Below are 18190 nucleotides of genomic sequence, written 5' to 3'. Positions count from 1 at the left end.
TAAAATAAATAAAACCTTAAAAAAACAAACAGAACAGGTAAAAACAAATACCTGCTAGACCCTGGTTGGGCTTTGGTTTCAGCCACATTCAACAGCCATTAAAAATGCTGTTCATGCAAGTTTTCAATCACCTAGGAGAAGGTGTATTATGGAGCAACACGTGCATTCTGTCCCCATCTACACCACAGCTCCATAACCCAAGGAAGGAAACCATGGGAAGAGGCCCACCAAAAGATAAAAATGCTGTGTCTCTGGATCTAGTGCCGTAATGTTTTGAATATTTATATAATGGGCTCCTATTCTGGAAAAGTATTGCTTTCTATTTTTTTTTTTTTAAGATTTTATTTATTTGTCAGGGAGAGAGCACAGGCAGGGGGAGCAGCAGGCAGAGGGAGAAGCAGGCTCCCCGCTGAGGAAGGAGCCTGACACAGGACCCGATACCAGGACCCCCAGGATCATGACCTGAGCTGAAGGCAGATGCCCAACCAACTGAGCCACCCAGGAGTCCCATAGAAAAGTACTGCTTTCTTTTTTAGTTGGCATTTTCCCTCTGTAAGAAACCAGAAAATACAAACTGAATTTTTAAATCTAATGATAAATATCAAAATCCTTTGATGCCATCACAATCTTAACAAGTATGTGTGAGATTCCATAGGAATAATGTTTTCTTTTGCCTCCATATGTCTATTTGCATCTATCTACTTGCTACTAACTTAAACAAGTCTAGAGGGCCAGGCCAGCAAATGTGTAAAGAAAGTTCAACATTTGGGATCTGTGGAATTAAAATTCTGCTCTATTCCCCCCCAAATCCTCTAGTGTTCACTGCTTGAGTCAAAATGTACACACAGAATGTTATAATTACAGCTGTGAACTAAACAAGCTGAAACATAAAGAGCAAATAAGTACATAAAGGAAATGTCAGAGAGTCCTGGCCCCTCGTTTTTAGATTGGAGACCACCAGCTCCGTCTCTGCAGTCCAGAAATGACTAGCTAAGGCCACACTTAAAGCTAAAGCCCAGGGGCACCTGGGTGGCTCAGTTGGTTAAGCGACTGCCTTCAGCTCAGGTCATGATCCTGGAGTCCCAGGATCGAGCCCCACATCGGGCTCCCTGCTCAGCGGGGAGCCTGCTTCTCCCTGACCCTCCCCCCCCATGGACTCTCTCTCATTCTCCCTCTCTCAAATAAATAATAAATAAATCTTAAATTAAAAAAAAAGCTAAAGCCCAGAAGTTAAAAGGAGCTGGTTCATGTGAAGACGGCTGACACGTTCCTGAACGTAGCTGACATAATTGCAAAGCTGAATAGGAACATGCTTTCCCCCTGAGCTTAGGGAAAGGGTTCATCTCTGTAGAGGCCTGCCTGACACTAGCCCCTCACTGAGCAGATACTGGCTCTGAAAGGAAGGCCAGCCACAGGCCTGAGAGCCCAGCAGACTTGCAGCGGGGTGCACACGCTAATGTGGGGCCTGATTAGCAAATCCCGAACCCTGGCTCCATCCCCAGCTCGCTTTTTTTTTTTTTTTAAGATTTTATTTATTTATTTGAGAGAGAGAGCACAAGTGGGGTGAGGGTCAGGGGGAGAAGCAGACTCCCCGCTGAGCAGGAAAGCCCAATGCAGGACTCGATCCCAGGACCCTGGGATCATGACCTGAGTCGAAGGCAGACGCTTAACAACTGAGCCACCCAGGCGCCCCTCTTTAAACTCCCATCACAGTGGGAGAGGGCCATCTCCCAAGATGGAATAGGAGAGGCACAGGCCTTCTCGTCCGATGAGCCCATTGCTAGGCTCCCAGAGCAGTGATATATGTGCGCTAAGTCACAAATGTAAGCCACAGATGTAATTTTAAATTTTCTAGCAGCCACATTACAAAAGTATTGGGAAATAGGTGAAACTAATTTTAATACATTTTATTTAATCAAAAATCTCATTTCAACATGTACTCAATAAAAAACTGATTAACAAAGACCTTTTACATCAAGAGTGTGTGTCCTTCGCATTCCCGGCACAATGCGGCTCCTATTCGCCCCATTCCAGTGGGCAGGCGGCCGCTGGGCTGGACAGCACCGCCGAGCCCGGCACAGCCCGAGGTCAAAGCCCTCCCGCTGTGCAACTGTGCAACTGCATCAGCCTCCCAAATCTGTCCTCCCTGTCTCTTGCCTCTCTTCCCTGCAATCTATCCCAACACCCAGTGCAGGCCTGGACTTCTGAAGACACCTGCCCCCAGCTCCAGAGAACTTTGCAGCCTTCTATAATGCAAGTATATGAACTGGCATTTAAAATCCTCCCTTCCCCTCCAGCAGACTCCTGCCACCTTACCCCCATCTTTTCCCCCAAGGACCTTCCAGCACTCAGGGTGGTGTCCTTCCTGGTCACATCATGGCCGGACACAGGCCCCAGCCCTTGCCTCCAGAGCCTGCCCCCTGCGGGCTGTCCTGGCATCCTGATCTAACCGACGCCTGAACGCTGCCTCTCTCCACCTCAGCCCACCGAGATCCGCAGGTACAGTCCCAATACAGCTTTCCTTCCTTCAAGTGTTCTCTATTTGCAAACAAGCAAATTCCTGGGCAAAGCAAGAACGCCAAGGGATCCAGAATATGCCACAGTGGCATAAAAATGATTCTGAGCTGAAGACACTGGAGCTCCTGAAATTCCTTCCAGTCTAAAAGCAGAGCCCCCCAAAAGAACTCAAAAGAATTCAAATGTCGTAAGTCCCCTCCCAGGAACAACCAGGGAAGACTAACTTGCCACCTAGACTAGAAGTCAGCACCACTCCCACACAGACACGGTCACAGAACCATCCTACTTCCTTCTGGGCCAAGGGCCCTTCATCTCTCCTAAAAGTCACCTGTTTTCCAGCTTCCCCTGTTAAGATCCCCCCAATCCTAAACCCTGTCTTTTCTTGTGCTAATCTATCCTTTGTGAAATTTGCAGGCCCCTAAGCCAGAATCTAAAGAGGGCAGAGGAAAAGTTTTTCCTCCCCAACAGACTCAAAGGCAGTATTTTTTGTTTTTAATTGACAAGATGTTCGTAAAGCACGAAGGAAGTTTCTTAAAAACAAACAAATTCACACGTAACTGCCCCACCCCGTCACCATATTGTCACCTTTAGTATTCCCTCCGGGGCCTCACAGAAGCCCAGGTATACACTCTTGTATTCTGCCGATTCCCATATACTCCAGATTTTTCTCTTGTATCCAGCTAGGCTTAGCTGTATCAGTGGGCTGCATAATTAGTTGTGCTGATACAAGATAATTTATCAAGGCCCACCCTCTGCTAAGCCATTTAGACGTTTCCAATATTCTGCATTCAAAGTAACACTATTAGTGAATAATATACACAAAGTTTTTTGCTCGTGTTAAACTCTCCTCTAGGATATACTGCTGAGTGAATGGATGAAATTCTCTGAAATGGCAGAACTGAGCCTTTTCCTACTTCTTGCTATGATCACACAGACTGCTTCTAGAAGGCTCTATGATCCACAGGGCTATCAGAAATGCACTTGTTACAACTGGGTATTAACCCGTTTTTGCCCACTGAAAAACAAAAGAACAAAGAGAGAAGGGGCCATTCACAGTGGGAAGACGATACATTCGGGCAGCCTTAAAAAAAGCTACGAGGAAAGTGACAAAGAGGGGCCGGCACACTTACTGGGGATCTCCAGGCTGGGGTGGATGGCAGCTACACTCCTGACCATGGGCGGGGAGTGCCGTCCATCCACCAGGTCGGACTCGGCGTCCTGTGCTTCTCCGTGAATCACCGCAATTCCCAGGCGCAGACGCTCGGCGAAAGACTGTGCCCTGAGGGAGAGCGTGAGACACGGTTCAGAAAGGACGCGGCTTCCGTTGTCTGACGCTCACGGGAGGAACATACGAGAACAGACATCCAGTGCAGTTTCCGAGAGGATTAATGAAAAGAGAGAGGAAATAATCTTCGAGTCCTAGGATCTGGGACAAAGCGTGGGGACCCCAGGTGATGAGCACATCCCTCTCGCAGTGAGCACCAGTGGCCGGACAGCAGCCTGGTCTGCGCTCAGTGGGCTAGCTGCACCTGCACTCGCTAACTCTGCTAAGCCGCACCTTCCTTGCTTCTAACTGCTAACCCACCTCGCCACCCGCTTAATAGTGAGAACCAACCACAGGAGGCAAAGGGCATTAAATACTCCTCAAAGCCATAAGCGTCAATTTTTAAGTTTTACTGAGATATAAGTGAGACCCAACAATCTGTGCATATTTTAAACCGTACAATCTCATAAGCTCTGATGTACGCACACATCCATGAAAACCGTTAGCATGACGAAGACAATGAAGGTATCTATCGCTGCCAGACACGTCCTTGTGCCCCTCAGTAACTCCTTCCAGCACTAGGCAACCAACAATCTGCTTTCTGGCACCAGAGTTTGACCTTTTCTAGAATTTCCTAAGTGGAATCGGAGTATGTCATCATTTCTTGTCTTACTTTGTTCACTAAGGATAACATTTTGGAGATCCGTCCACGTTATATGGCCTATCAACAGGTCACCCCTTCACACTGCAACAGTCCATTGTTTGGGTCTACCAGAGTTTGTTCAATTACTTGATACATTTATTTCCAGTTCTGAACCATGACAAAACTGCTTTGAACATTCATGTACAGATCTCTCCGTGGACTCACGCTTTCCTTCCTCTTGGGTAAAAACCTAGGAGCAGAATGGCTGGATCATAAGGTAAGGCATATATTTAACTCTCTAAAGAACCAGACTGTTTTGCCAACCGGTTATGCCATTTTACATTCCCCTGAGCAGTGCATGAGGGTCCCGGGGCCTCCATGTTCTCACCAACACATGGTGTGGCCGATTTCAAATGCTATCCATTCTAATGGTGCCTAGTGGTACCTCACTGTGCTTTCCGGTGGGACTTCCCTCATAACAAACGGTGCTGAACATCTTTCATGTGCTTATCTGCCATTTGAATATATACTTTGATGAAGGGTCTGTTTATCTTTTGCCAATTTTAGTTGGGTTGCTAGTTCTCTTACTAAGTTTTAGGAATTCTTTATATCTTCTGAATGTAAGTTCTTTTTTTTTTTAAGTTTATTTATTTAATTTTTTAAGTGATCTCTCCACCCAACATGGGGCTTGAACTCATGACCTCAAGATCAAGAGTCTCACACTCTTCTGACTGAGCCAGGCAGGTGCCCCTGAATATAACAAGGTCTTTATCAGGCACATGCTTTACAAATATTTTCTCCCAATCTGTGCCTTCTCCTATATTCTCCCAGTAATGTCTTCTGAAGAGTAGTTTTAGGGGGAGTGGGAGAGGGAGAAGCAGACTTCCCGCCGAGCAGAGAACCCAATGTGGGACTCGATCCAGGGACCCCAGGACCACGACCTGAGCCGAAGGCAGACGCTTAACGACTGAGCCACCCAGGCGCCCGAGTAGTTTTACTTTTGATGATGTTTAACAATTATTTTCTTATAAAATGTACTTTTGGTGTCATATTTAAAGAATTTTTGTCCAGCAAAGTCACAAAGATTTTTCTCCCACGTTTTCCTCTAGAAGTTTTCTAGTTTTAGGTTCTACATTTAGTTACAGGATTCACTTTCAGTTGATTTTTGTATATGATGTGAAATATGACTCAAAATCATTATTTTGTATATGAACATCCTATCGTTCTAACACCATTCGTGAAAAGGACTACCATTTCTCTGTTGCATTGCTTTTGCACCTTTGCTGGAAACCAGTATTCTAGATACACATAGAGCTGTTTTCGGACTCAATTCTGTTCCACTATTCTATTTTTCTATCTTTACCCCAACGCTACATAATCACAGTCGCTTCAGCTTTACAGTAAGTCTTAACTTCAGTGTTAGATCTCCCACTTTGTTATTTCTCAAAGTCTAAGTAGCACTTACGCATGTACTGAGTGGATGGGCAAGTCCATCTCAATCCTATTTGGCCAACACCCAAAATCCCATAATCACTAGTGTGGAAAACACCCTAAGAAGTGATTAGTGGTCCCACTACCTTTCAGTAAACAAAATACAGGTGAATCACCATGGATCACTTTCTCCAACCCCTCTCGTCTAGGACAGATAATAAATGCCGACCTCCTAGCCAGAGAAGATCAGATGAGGTAACGTAGATAGATGCCTTCATACCAGCTCCTGTAACAGAATACCACAGACTGTGGGGCGGGGGGGGGGGATGCTTAAGCAATAGAAATGTATCTCTCACAGTTCTAGAGGCTAGCAGCCCAAGATGAAGGCACGGCAGAGCCGGTGCCTGGTAAGGGCCTGCTTTCCGGTTTGCAGACGGCCCATGTTGCTCACGGTACCCTCATGGGGCAGAGAACAGAGAACCACGGCAAGCACATGACTCTTCTCACAAGAGCACTAATCCCAGACATGAGGGCTCCACCTTCATGACCTAATCACCTTCCAAAGGCCTCACCTCCTAATACCATTATATTGGGGGTTAGGATTTCAAGATGAATTTTGGGGAGGGGGACACACACTCCGTCCACAATAGTAGCGAAAACATCTGATGCTACACATAAGCTCCCTGAGGGAGTGTTCTTAGGCCTCATCAGACCTGGCACAATAAACATCTGAATGGATAGATGACAAACACTGGGGGCGCGTAGGTGGCTCATTCGGTTAAGTGTCTGCCTTCGGATCAGATTGTGATCTCAGGGTCCTGGGATCGAGCCCCACATCGGGCTGCTTGCTCAGTGGGGAGTCTGCTTCTCCCTCTTCCTCTGTGCTTCCCCACTCAAATAAATAAATAAAATCTTTAAAAAAAAAAAAAAAGACAAACACTGTAGTACAGTTGACCCTTGAACAACATAGGTTTCAACTGCGCTGGTCCACTTATAAGTGGATTTTTTTTTTAATACCGTGCAATCCTGTAAATGTATTTTCTCTTCTTTACCATTTCTTAGTAACATTTTCTTTTCTCTGTCTTACTTGGAGTAAGAATACGAATGACAAAATATGCGTTAATCGACTGTTTATGCTCTCAGTAAGGTTCTAGTCAATAGCAGTCTGTTAGTAATTAAGTTCCAGGGGAGTCAAAAGTTATGCATGGATTTCTGAAGCACGGCGGGGGGGGGGGGTCGGTGCCCTAAGACCTGTGTTGTTCAAGAGTCAACTAAAAGCCAAATAAACTGAGCCCAAGGCTACCACAATGGTAAAATCTCATCAACAAACGGTATTAGATATAAAGTAAGTATTACAGAAGTTACGAGAAGCCTATCCATATGGGAGAGACAAAGGAAAATTCATCATATTCTTTGGGTATTTAGTGGGTAAAAATGTATCAAAATGCACTGCTACCACTTCTCTTCCCGCTAAGATGGAGTACTCCTCCCACGGAGTACAACCAAAACCCTGGATATCATGTATGAAACAGACGTAAGAAGACTGAAGGTGGAGAGGAGAAAAAAGACTGGCTGGGGACCTTGAGACTGTTGGAACGACAAGGTGGTCAGCCTGGTGGTCTTTTTGTCTCATCATCACAGACTTGCAGCTGGAGAAGCAGACAACCCCAAAATGCCAACAGGCACATACCAAAAACAGCCCACACAAAAGCCCGCTTGCTCTAGCCAAAGGACCAAGAAAGGGGCAGCCTCCTAAGTCAGAAAACTTTAACACAGTAACCGCCCTTCTCCGGCCAACAGCCACAGAAAAAGCCAGCTACACCACTCCTGACACAAGCAAAGGTCAAGTAGGGGGGTCTACCCTACCCTTCCTCACCTGCCAGGCTATAATGATGAGCTCCAAACCCTCCAACAGGGCGGTTCCAGAGAAGGCCAAGGAGGGAGCTGGGACTTTCATCCCTACCGAGCGGTAATGAACCCCACCCCCCAGTGTCAGTGCAGCATGAACCCTGGACTTCCAACCCCACTCCGCAGTAAAAGGTGCCTTTCCCTCTCCCCTCTGAGGTGGTGTCGGGGAGGCCTCAGGGAGTCAGGAGCCTCACCAGTCTGGTGGGAACAAGGCCACTTCCCACTTGGTGTCAGTACAGGATCCACAGGCAGAGTACTCCCAGTACTCTACCTACTTGTGGGTGTTCTGATCACATTCTTATGACAAAGCTATGGTAATCAAAACAGTGTGGTGTTGACACACAGACAACAGAACAGATCTGAGAGTCCAGAAACAAACACAGACATCTATGGCCAACTGACTTTGGACGAGAATGCCAAAGCCACTCAAGGGGGAAAGAATAGTCTTTTCAACAAATGGTGCTGGACGACCAGATGATCATGTGGAAAAGAAAGACGCTGGCCCCTGACACCTCCCTCCATAGACAAAAATGAACTCAACATGGATCAGCCACCTAAACATAAGAGCTAAAACTAAACCACCGGGAGAAAACACAGGGGCAAAACTTAATGACCTTGGATTTAGCAATGGTTTCTTATATATGATGCCAGAAGCAAAAGCAGTAACAACACAGCTAACCCAGACTTCATAAAAATTAAAAACTTTTGTGTGTCAAAGAACATTATCAAGACAGGTAAAAGAGGGGCGCCCAGGTGGCTCAGTCGGTTAAAGCGTCTGCCTTCGGCTCAGGTCATGATCCCAGGGTCCTGGGATGGAGCCCCGCGTCGGGCTCCCTGCTCAGCGGGGAGCCTGCTTCTCCCTCTCCCTCTGTCTGCCGCCCCCCTGCTTGTGCTCTCTCTCTCTCTGACAAATAAATAAAATCTTAAAAAAAAAACACACACACAGGTAAAAGACAACGTTCAGAATGGGGTAAAATATTTGCAAATCCTCTATCTGACAAGGACCTAGTATCCAGAATATATAAAGAACTCCCACAACTCAATCACAGAAAAACCCAATTAAAAAATGTGCAAAAAACCTGAACAGACATTTCTCCAAAAATATACCAACGACCAATAAGCACATGAAAAGATGCTCAACATCCTTCATCATTCGAAAAGAGCAAATCAAAACCACAGTGAGAGGGCACCTGGGTGGCTCAGTCGGTTAAGCAAGCGTCTGCCTTCAGCTCTGGTCATGATCCCAGGTTCCTGAGATCGAGCCCCGCATCAGGCTCCCTGCTCAGCAGGAAGCCTGCTTCTCCCTCTGCCCCTCCCCCTGCTTGTACTCTCTCTCTCACAAAAATAAATAAATAAAATCTTAAAAAAACAAACAGTGAGAGGCTATTTCACACCCACTGGGATGGCCATAATAATTATAATAATAATAATAAAACAGAAAGTAAGTGTTGGTAAGGATGTGGAGAGTCTGGAACCCTTGTACATTCCTGGTGAGAATGGAAAATGGTGTTGCCGCTGTAGCTGAGCGGTCCCTCAAAAACATTAGCATAGAATTACCATATACCCCACACTTTCGATCCTTGGTACACATCCACGAGAAATGAAAAATACGTCGACACAGCAACTTGGACACAAACGTTCACAGCAGTAGTCTTCATACCAGCCAAAAGGTGGGAACAACCCAAACGTCCTTCAATACATGAACGGATAAACAGTGTGGTTTATCCACACAGTGGGGATTGCTCAGCTGTAAGAAGAAATGACTGACCAATACACGCTATGATGTGGATGAACCTGGAAAACAGGAGGCTACGTGAAAGAAACCAGACCCAAAAGGTCACGTATTTGATTCCATTTATACAAAACGTCCAGGATTGGCAAATCCAGAGAGACAGAAAGCAGATTCATGGTTGCCAGGGGCTGGGGGGAGAGGGGGCAAATATTTTACCCCATTCTCTATGCTGTCTTTCACCTGTGTGTGTTATTTTTAAGATTTTATTTATTTGTCAGAGAGAGAGAGCACAAGCAGGGGGAGCGGCAGGCATGGAGAGTGATTTCTTAATGGGTATGGGGTGTTCCTCTGGAGTGATGAGAAAGCTTTGAAACCTGAGAAAGGTGGTGCCTGCACCACACTGTGAAGGCACTAACTGCCAACAAATTATATACTTTAAAATGATTAATTATACCTTACCTGATTTTCACCTTAACAACAACTAAAAGCCTGTATATCAGAGAAAAACAAATTACTACATTAAAACTGATCCAGCTCAATGCCCAGAAAAGTGTTTGACAGGTTTATACTCCAAAACGAGTCATGGTTTACTATGACTTCATCAAATGGACAAGACTCCGCCGACAGAGCTTCTCGAAGGAAGTGTAGTGTGGGCACAGTCTTGGCTGCACTGGACACGGCGACTTTATGTTTTTATCACAAGTGTCAGCCTAATTTATTTAATATCCTAAATGTCCTTCATAGTTTATAATGGAAAACTCTTTATTGTAATGCCTTTTAAATCACTGGCTTACTGTCTGCACAAGCTCTCCCTCATCCTTCAATATCATCAGCCCGCGGGACCCAGGATGCAGGTACCTATGTTTTCTCATATTCTGCAGGGCTTCACAGGGATCCACTGGGCAAAGGCATTCAATCAAAGACATAATTTTAAAAGACCATTTTTAGGGGCACCTTGGTGGCCCAGTCAGTTAAGCATATGACACTTGATTTCAGCTCAGGTCATGATCGCAGGGTTTTGAGACTGAGCCCCACACTGGGCTCTGCACTGGGCATGGACCCTGCTTAATATTCTCTCTCTCCCTTCCCCCTAATAATCTCTATCTAAAAAAAGAAGAAAAGGGGGGGGAGCTTTTTTCCTTTCTTCCTACATTTGCTTTTGTTCTCTCTCTTTCCCACAAAGTGGCTTTTCCAGAAAACATGGGTATATGAAATCCTCTCGACCCTAAACCACTTTAAATATTGTATTACTGATTTATCAGTTACTCCAGCTTACATGTAACTCTCAGCACTGCCTCTGGGTGTTTTTGTTCTGTAAAATGTCACTTTTTAACACATACCAAGAAGTGGCCTCTCGGCTGGATACAATTCTGTTAATAAATTACTGAGTTCCTGTAATAAAAGGCCATAAACAACTAAAAGTATATTCACTGGTACTGTAAACACCACGGATTTTAAACACCTTGCATGTGAAGGTCCACCAGTGGCTGCCAATCTGGAAATGAGAGAAGCACTGGATCAGGCTTCCTGACACCTGCGTGTCTTTGACTGGCAGGTGCAGACTGGGATTGAAAAAAAAAAGAGGAAAGTATATCATCATTTTTAAAATGGAGTCAGCAGACAATCTTTAAACTAACAGCCCACAGAATAAGAACAAGGGACACCAGTGGGAACCACTGAGGTAGAATCCAGCGCGTCCAGGATTCGATCGGGGAGATGACTCTCCATGTGGACCTGAGGAGCAGTGGTGAGCTCCCGCCTACCTCTTGGCCGAGGCTGGAGATTTGGCCACGATCACCGCATTCCTGTAATCCGGGATCTGTGACAGACAAGAGGTCAGGGATTACTCCCATGTCTCCATGAGGCTATTCACACCAAAACCCGACAGTCGATAAAAAGGAACATTCCAAGACTCAAAAATGTCATCTGGTCACTTCCAAGTTTTCCAAAAAGAGAAAATGTTCAAAGTAAATTTTCCCTTTGAAAAATGAAGAAACCCCTACCTAGGAAAAAGTATTATCAAGGTAAGGAGAACCTCACAGACTGAAGACAAAAAAGTAGGGTGAATTGCTGATTGGCTCATATCCATGTGTTGGTGAATACTGATAGTGGGACATAAAGACATTTTTATCAAGTAACAGGAAGTCCTCTCATGAATCCCCATTGCATGCAACTTCCCAGTACCAGGATGATACCCATCCAACATGAATCCAAGGTAACTGTCCAATTCCAAATTAGTGCCGTCCATACAAAGGATTCCTGGGTCTCAGTCATGGCATATTAAAGAAACCAATTTGTTAAAGGATAATCATGACGGTGGAGTTTTATAAAGATATGAAGAACCCTTAAGAAAATAACTAAAATTTCCCTGTGAACACGGATGCAGAAATTCGCACTAAAATCCTAGCCAATAGGATCCAACAGTACATTAAAAGGATTATTCACCACGACCAAGTGGGATTTATTCCTGGGCTGCAAGGTTGGTTCAACATCCGCAAATCAATCGATGTAATATAATACGTTAATAAAAGAAAGAACAAGAACCATATGATCCTCTCAACAGATGCAGAAAAAGCATTTGACAAACTACAGCAGCCTTTCTTGATTAAAACTCTTCAGAGTGTAGGGATTTGGGTACATACCTCAATATCATAAAAGCCATCTATGAAAAACCCACAGCGAATATTATTCTCAATGGGGAAAAACTGAGAGCTTTCCCCCTAAGGTCAGGAACACGGCAGGGATGTCCTGTTCTATCACCACTGCGATTCAGCATAGTACTAGAAGTCCTAGCCACAGCAATCAGACAACAAAAAGAAATCAAAGGCATCCAAATCGGCAAAGAAGAAGTCAAACTCTCACTGTTCGCAGATGATAGGATACTTTATGTGGAAACCCCAAAAGACTCCACCCCAAAACTGCTAGAACTCATACAGGAATTCAGTAAAGTGGCAGGATATAAAATCAATACACAGAAATCAGTTACATTTCTATACACCAACAACGACCATAAGATACCTAGGAATAAATCTAACCAAAGAGGCAAAGAATCTGTACTCAGAAAACTATAGAATACTTATGAAAGAAATTGAGGAAGACACAAAGAAATGGAAAAACGTTCCATGCTCATGGATTGGAAGAACAAATATTGTGAAAATGTCAAAGCTATCTAAAGCAATCTACACATTTAATGCAATCCCTATCAAAATACCATCAACTTTTTTCAAAGAAATGGAACAAATAATCCTAATTTGTATGGAACCAGAAAAGACCCCGAACAGCCAGAGGAATGTTGAAAAAGAAAAACAAAGCTGGTGGCATCACAATTCCAGATTTCAAGCTCTATTACAAAGCTGTAATCATCAAGACAGTATGATACTGGCACAAAAACAGACACATAGATCAATGGAACAGAACAGAGCCCAGAAATGGACCCTCAACTCTATGGTCAACTAATCTTCAACAAAGCTGGAAAGAATGTCCAATGGAAAAAAGACAGTCTCTTCAACAAATGGTGCTGGGAAAATTGGACAGCCACATGCAGAACAATGAAACTGGACCATTTCCTTACACCACACACAAAAATAGACTCAAAATGGATGAAAGCCCTAAATGGGAGACAGGAGTCCATCAAAATCCTAGAGGAGAACACAGGCAGCAACCTCTTCGACCTCAGCTGCAGCAACTTCTTCCTAGAAACATCACCAAAGGCAAGGGAAGCAAGGGCAAAAATGAACTACTGGGACTTCATCAAGATAAAAAGCTTCTGCACAGCAAAGGAAACAGTCAACAAAACCAAAAGATAACAGACAGAATGGGAGAAGATATATTGCAAATGACATATCAGATAAAGGGCTAGTATCCAAAATCTATAAAGAACTTACCAAACTCAACACCCAAAGAACAAATAATTCAATCAAGAAATGGGCAGAAGACATGAACAGACATTTCTCCAAAGAAAACATCCAAATGGCCAACAGACACATGAAAAGGTGTTCAACATCACTTGGCATCAGGGAAATACAAATCAAAACCTCAATGAGATAGCACCTCACACCAGTCAGAATGGCTAAAATTAACAAGTCAGGAAACGACAGATGTTGGCGAGGATGCAGAGAAAGGGGAACCCTCCTACACTGTTGGTGGGAATGCAAGCTGGTACAGCCACTCTGGAGAACAGTATGGAGGTTCCTCAAAAAGTTGAAAACAGAGCTACCCTACAACCCAGCAATGGCACTACTGGGTATTTACCCCAAAGATAAAAATGTAGTGACCCAAAGGGGTATGTGTACCCCAATGTTTATAGCAGCAATGTCCATTACAATAGCCAAACTGTGGAGAGAGCCAAGATGTCCATCAACAGATGAATGGATAAAGATGTGGTATGTGTACACACACACACACACACACACACACACACACACACACACACACACACACAATGGAGTATTATGCAACCATCAAAAAAACCGAAATCTTGCCATTTGCAATGACGTGGATGGAACTAGAGGGTATTATGCTAAGCAAAATAAGTCAATCAGAGAAAGACAAGTATCATATGATCTCACTGATATGAGGAATTCCTAACCTCAGGAAACAAACTGAGGGTTGCTGGAGTGGTTGGGGGTGAGAGGGATGGGTTGGCTGGGTGACAGACATTGGGGAGGGTATGTGCTATGGTGAGCGCTGTGAATTGTGTAAGACTGTTGAATCACAGACCTGTACCTCTGAAACAAATAATACATTATATGTTAAAAAAAAAAAAAAAGGAAGAAGATAGTAGGAAGGGAAAAATGAAGGGGGGGAAATCGGAGGGGAAATCCATGAGAGACTATGGACTCTGAGAAACAAACTGAGGGTTCTAGAGGGGAGAAGGGTGGGGGGATGGGGTAGTCGGTGATAGGTATTAAAGAGGGCACGTACTGAATGGAGCACTGGGTGTTATACGCAAACAATGAATCATGGAACGCTACATCAAACACTAATGATGTAATGTATGGTGATTAACATAACATAATAAAATTAAATTAAAAAAAAGAACTAAAATATCAGTCTACTTTGGAGTCTTTTACTACTGAACATTTGAAGTGATTTGTGCTAGTGATGATCATAACTGAAGATACCCATTAGCAATTTTTTTTTTTTTTTTTTTTTTTTTTTACCCATTAGCAGCTTCTAAGAGTTTAGAAGATGGAACTCCTTTTAACCTGTGCAGTGGACTGTTTCTGACTGCATCCTGGCCATATTTCCAAATTATATTCTTGACAATTAAACACTTCACTAAATTATATGATATATCCTTCACTATATCCCAATTGCTTTTTTTCTCATAATTATGTTCACAATGATTTTCCATATAAGCATTAATAATCTTTAGCACCTCGTACAATGCCTAGTATGTGGGAAGCACTAAATAGTACTTAGTGAATGAACAAAACACTGATTAATTTGAAGACAGCTCTAATACAGATGTATCCAGCACAACTACATGGACTGGACGTCTTTACAGGAGAGCCTAACTCATCCGATGCTATCAGGGAGTAAAGTAGCAAAAATATTCTCATTTAGGCGTTCCTTATTTTTGCTGGAAGTTTTTCTAAACTGCTTTTATGTACTTGTCTCACCTCATCAAACAGCATCAAACCAAGCCAAGAGAAGTAAGAACGAAGGAAACAGTTAATAAAGCAAATAAAAGGAGGCTTTAAAAGAAAGGACTCTTTGAGGAGCCTACATGTGTAGTCAGCTGAGTGTCCAACTCCTGGTTTCAGGTCAGGTCGTGATCTCAGGGTCGTGAGATCGAGCCCCACATTGGCTCTGCACTGAGTACGGAGTCTGCTTGAGTTTCCCTCTCTCTTTGCCCCTCCCCGCCATGCTCTCTCTCTCTAAAATAAATAAATAAATCTGAAAATAAAAGAAAGAAAAGAAAGGACTCTGATAAAAACAGGTCCATTTTGGGGGAACCTGGCTGGCTCAGTCGGTAGAGTATATGACTCTCGATCTCAGGGTCGTGAGTTTGAGCCCCACGTTGGGCATAAAGTTTACAAGAAAAGAAAAGGGGAAAAAAAAAAAAGAAAGAAAGAAAAGACAGACAACAGGTCTATTTTCTCCTCAGGAGCTAAAACAGGAAATTGTACACCTAAACAACAACTTGTTAAGAAAAAGAACCAGAAAGAAATCGAGAAGATGGGAATCATCACAGTCCCATTAAGAAACTCAGCAGCTGGCTGATGGAGCGGCAGAATGGACACAGATGAAGAACAAGGCTGGGAAATGAAGCCGAGGGATTTTCCCACAATGCCGTATATAAGGATGCAAAACTTGAAGAAAAAAAAGTTAAACAACAGAGACTAGATCCAAAATTTTCAACATCTAACGGTTCCCAAAGGAAAGGATGAGAAAACAGAAGGGATGAGACACTCAAATTATAGGGGGGGAAAATGTCCAGAGAACGAAAGGGAGTATCTACCAAGATGAATGGAAACAAGATCTACCCCAGACACATCATGCTGAAATTTCAAAACCACGGCAGAAAAATGAAACACCACTTTAGATGGGGGAAATTCCTGCCCGCCCCCCAAAAACACACACTAGATGCTCAATCACACTAGAAATCGAGAAAGGAAAGAATTCAAATAACACAGTATTGTTTTTGCTCATTCAATTTGCAAAATGAAGAGCAAAGGGAAACAGATAACTATCCCATGTACTGTGAGTGGGAGTATACGCTAACACAACCCTTTCAGAGAATTGCAACTTTCATATCTATTAAAATATTAGATTTTCAGAAAATTGCAATTTTTGCAATATCTATTAAAGTACTAAAAACAGATACTTTTCAATCAAGCAATTCATTGCACCTCCTAATATTTTTTCAGAAAAACACATAAGTAATCAGAAAGGTTAAGTACAAGAATTTTCACTGCAGTTTTACCTACAATAATTTTTTTTTAAGTAATCTCCACACCCAATATGGGGCTCAAACTCACAACCCGAGATCAAGAGTTGCATGCTCTACCCATTGAGCCAGCCAGGTGCTCCTATGATAAATTTTTAAAATAAAGTATTTCACTTAAAAGGGTGAAAAATTATGGGGTGCCTAGGTGGCTCAGTTGGTTAAGTGTCTGCCTTCGGCTCAGGTCATGATCCTGAGGTCTTGGGATCAAGCCTCAGGTTGGGAGCCTGCTTCTTCCTCTCATTCTGCCCCCCCCGCCCCCCACTTGTGTGTTCTCTCTCTCAAATAAATAAAATCTTAAAAAAAAAAAAAGAATGAAAAATTACAACCTAATATCCAATCAGGAAGAAAATGGCTGGAAAAAAACGGTGGCTCATTTAAACTTGTGCTTTAAACATTTAAACACGCAGCTATTTAAACTTAAACTGGGGTGCCTGGCTGACTCAGTCGTTGAGCGTCTGCCTTCGGCTCAGGTCATGATCCCAGGGTCCTGGGATCGAGCCCCGCTTCGGGCTCCCTGCTCGGCGGGAAGCCTGCTTCTCCCTCCCCCATTCCCCCTGCTTGTGTTCCCTCTCGCTGTGTCTCTCTCTGTCAAATAAATAAAATCTTTAAAATAAATAAATAAATAAATAAATAAACTTTAATTAATTAAACTTAAAGAAGATGATTCGGCTTTCCAGTCACACTAGCCACGTGTGACGAGCAGCTACCACACTGGACAGCCGCTAGAAGATTTTCATGATCACAGAAAGTTCTACTGGACATCACTGACCTAAACTGAAGACTATTATGTAGCAATTATAACCAAAGCAATACACCTACATATCTTAGCATGGAAAGACCTCCATACACCTGCACAGCACAGCAAAGAAGTTGCAGAACAAGGCAAACAATATGGCAACTGTTTTTTTCAAAAAAGCAGCCACAAATCAGGGGCACCTGGATGGCTCAGTGGGTAGAGCATGTGACGATCTCGGGGTCATAACTTCGAGCCCAACACTGGGGATAGAGCTTACTTAAAAAAAAAAAGCACTCACAAATCAACATCTGTAACTATGCAGACAAAGAGGCAAAAACAGAAAGGTGTGAGAGGACACAGGACACAAAGCAAGCTGGTAATAAGGCTTACCCCTGTGAAAGGGCCCAGGACCAGGCTGGGGCCCAGGGAAGCCAGGGCTTTACCACTATTGTCAGAATTACTATAGACAAGGGCGCCTGGGTGGCTCAGTTGGTTAAGAGACTGCCTTCAGCTCAGGTCATGATCCTCGAGTCCCGGGATCGAGTCCCACATCGGGCTCCCTGCTGAGCAGGGAGTCTGCTTCTCCCTCTGACCGTCTTACCTCTCGTGCTCTCTATCTCTCATTCTCTCTCTCTCTCAAATAAATAAATAAAATCTTAAAAAAAAAAAAATTACTATAGACACACATGCACGTGTCCCTACACTTCCACTGTCAATGTGAAGTTTCATTTTTCACTTGTTAGAAGATTACTCTTACTATCAAGTAGAGGGGAAAACACACCACATGTCATGTAAGTCCAGCTTCCAAAGTCTAGTAATTGTCCCCTGAACCATTAAGGGAAAACATCATCAGGGCTACCATGGAACCACAGAGAATCAAACTGCCCTACACCCCACACTCCCTTGTTATACACCCTCTACCCTTGTCCCTGGTTTCTGTCCCCGCCATATCTTTTTTGTGATGACAGTGGCTTGATACAAAGACACTAAGAAGAACACAGAGG

At 43.6% G+C, this 18190-nt stretch overlaps 1 protein-coding gene across 2 annotated transcripts in view; it reads right to left on the bottom strand.

The window, feature by feature from the left end:
* PRPSAP2 (phosphoribosyl pyrophosphate synthetase associated protein 2) overlaps window positions 1-18190 on the bottom strand; it is a 54002-nt gene that overhangs the window by 11012 nt on the left and 24800 nt on the right. For both annotated transcript variants that reach the window (XM_028089538.2, XM_028089539.2), the window contains 2 exons: window positions 11259-11314; window positions 3648-3796 (listed from right to left, as the gene is read on the bottom strand). In XM_028089538.2, the coding sequence (XP_027945339.1) occupies window positions 3648-3796; window positions 11259-11314 (205 nt within the window). The remainder of the gene's footprint in view (window positions 1-3647; window positions 3797-11258; window positions 11315-18190) is intronic.

This window comes from Eumetopias jubatus, unplaced genomic scaffold (genome assembly GCF_037043125.1).
Source record: "Eumetopias jubatus isolate StellerSeaLion01/CBP00866 unplaced genomic scaffold, mEumJub1_p1.0 scaffold_10, whole genome shotgun sequence".
NCBI classification, from domain to species: Eukaryota; Metazoa; Chordata; class Mammalia; order Carnivora; family Otariidae; genus Eumetopias; species Eumetopias jubatus.
The sequence above is the reverse complement of the archived record's forward strand: the minus strand, read 5'-3'. Positions and strand labels throughout refer to the sequence as shown.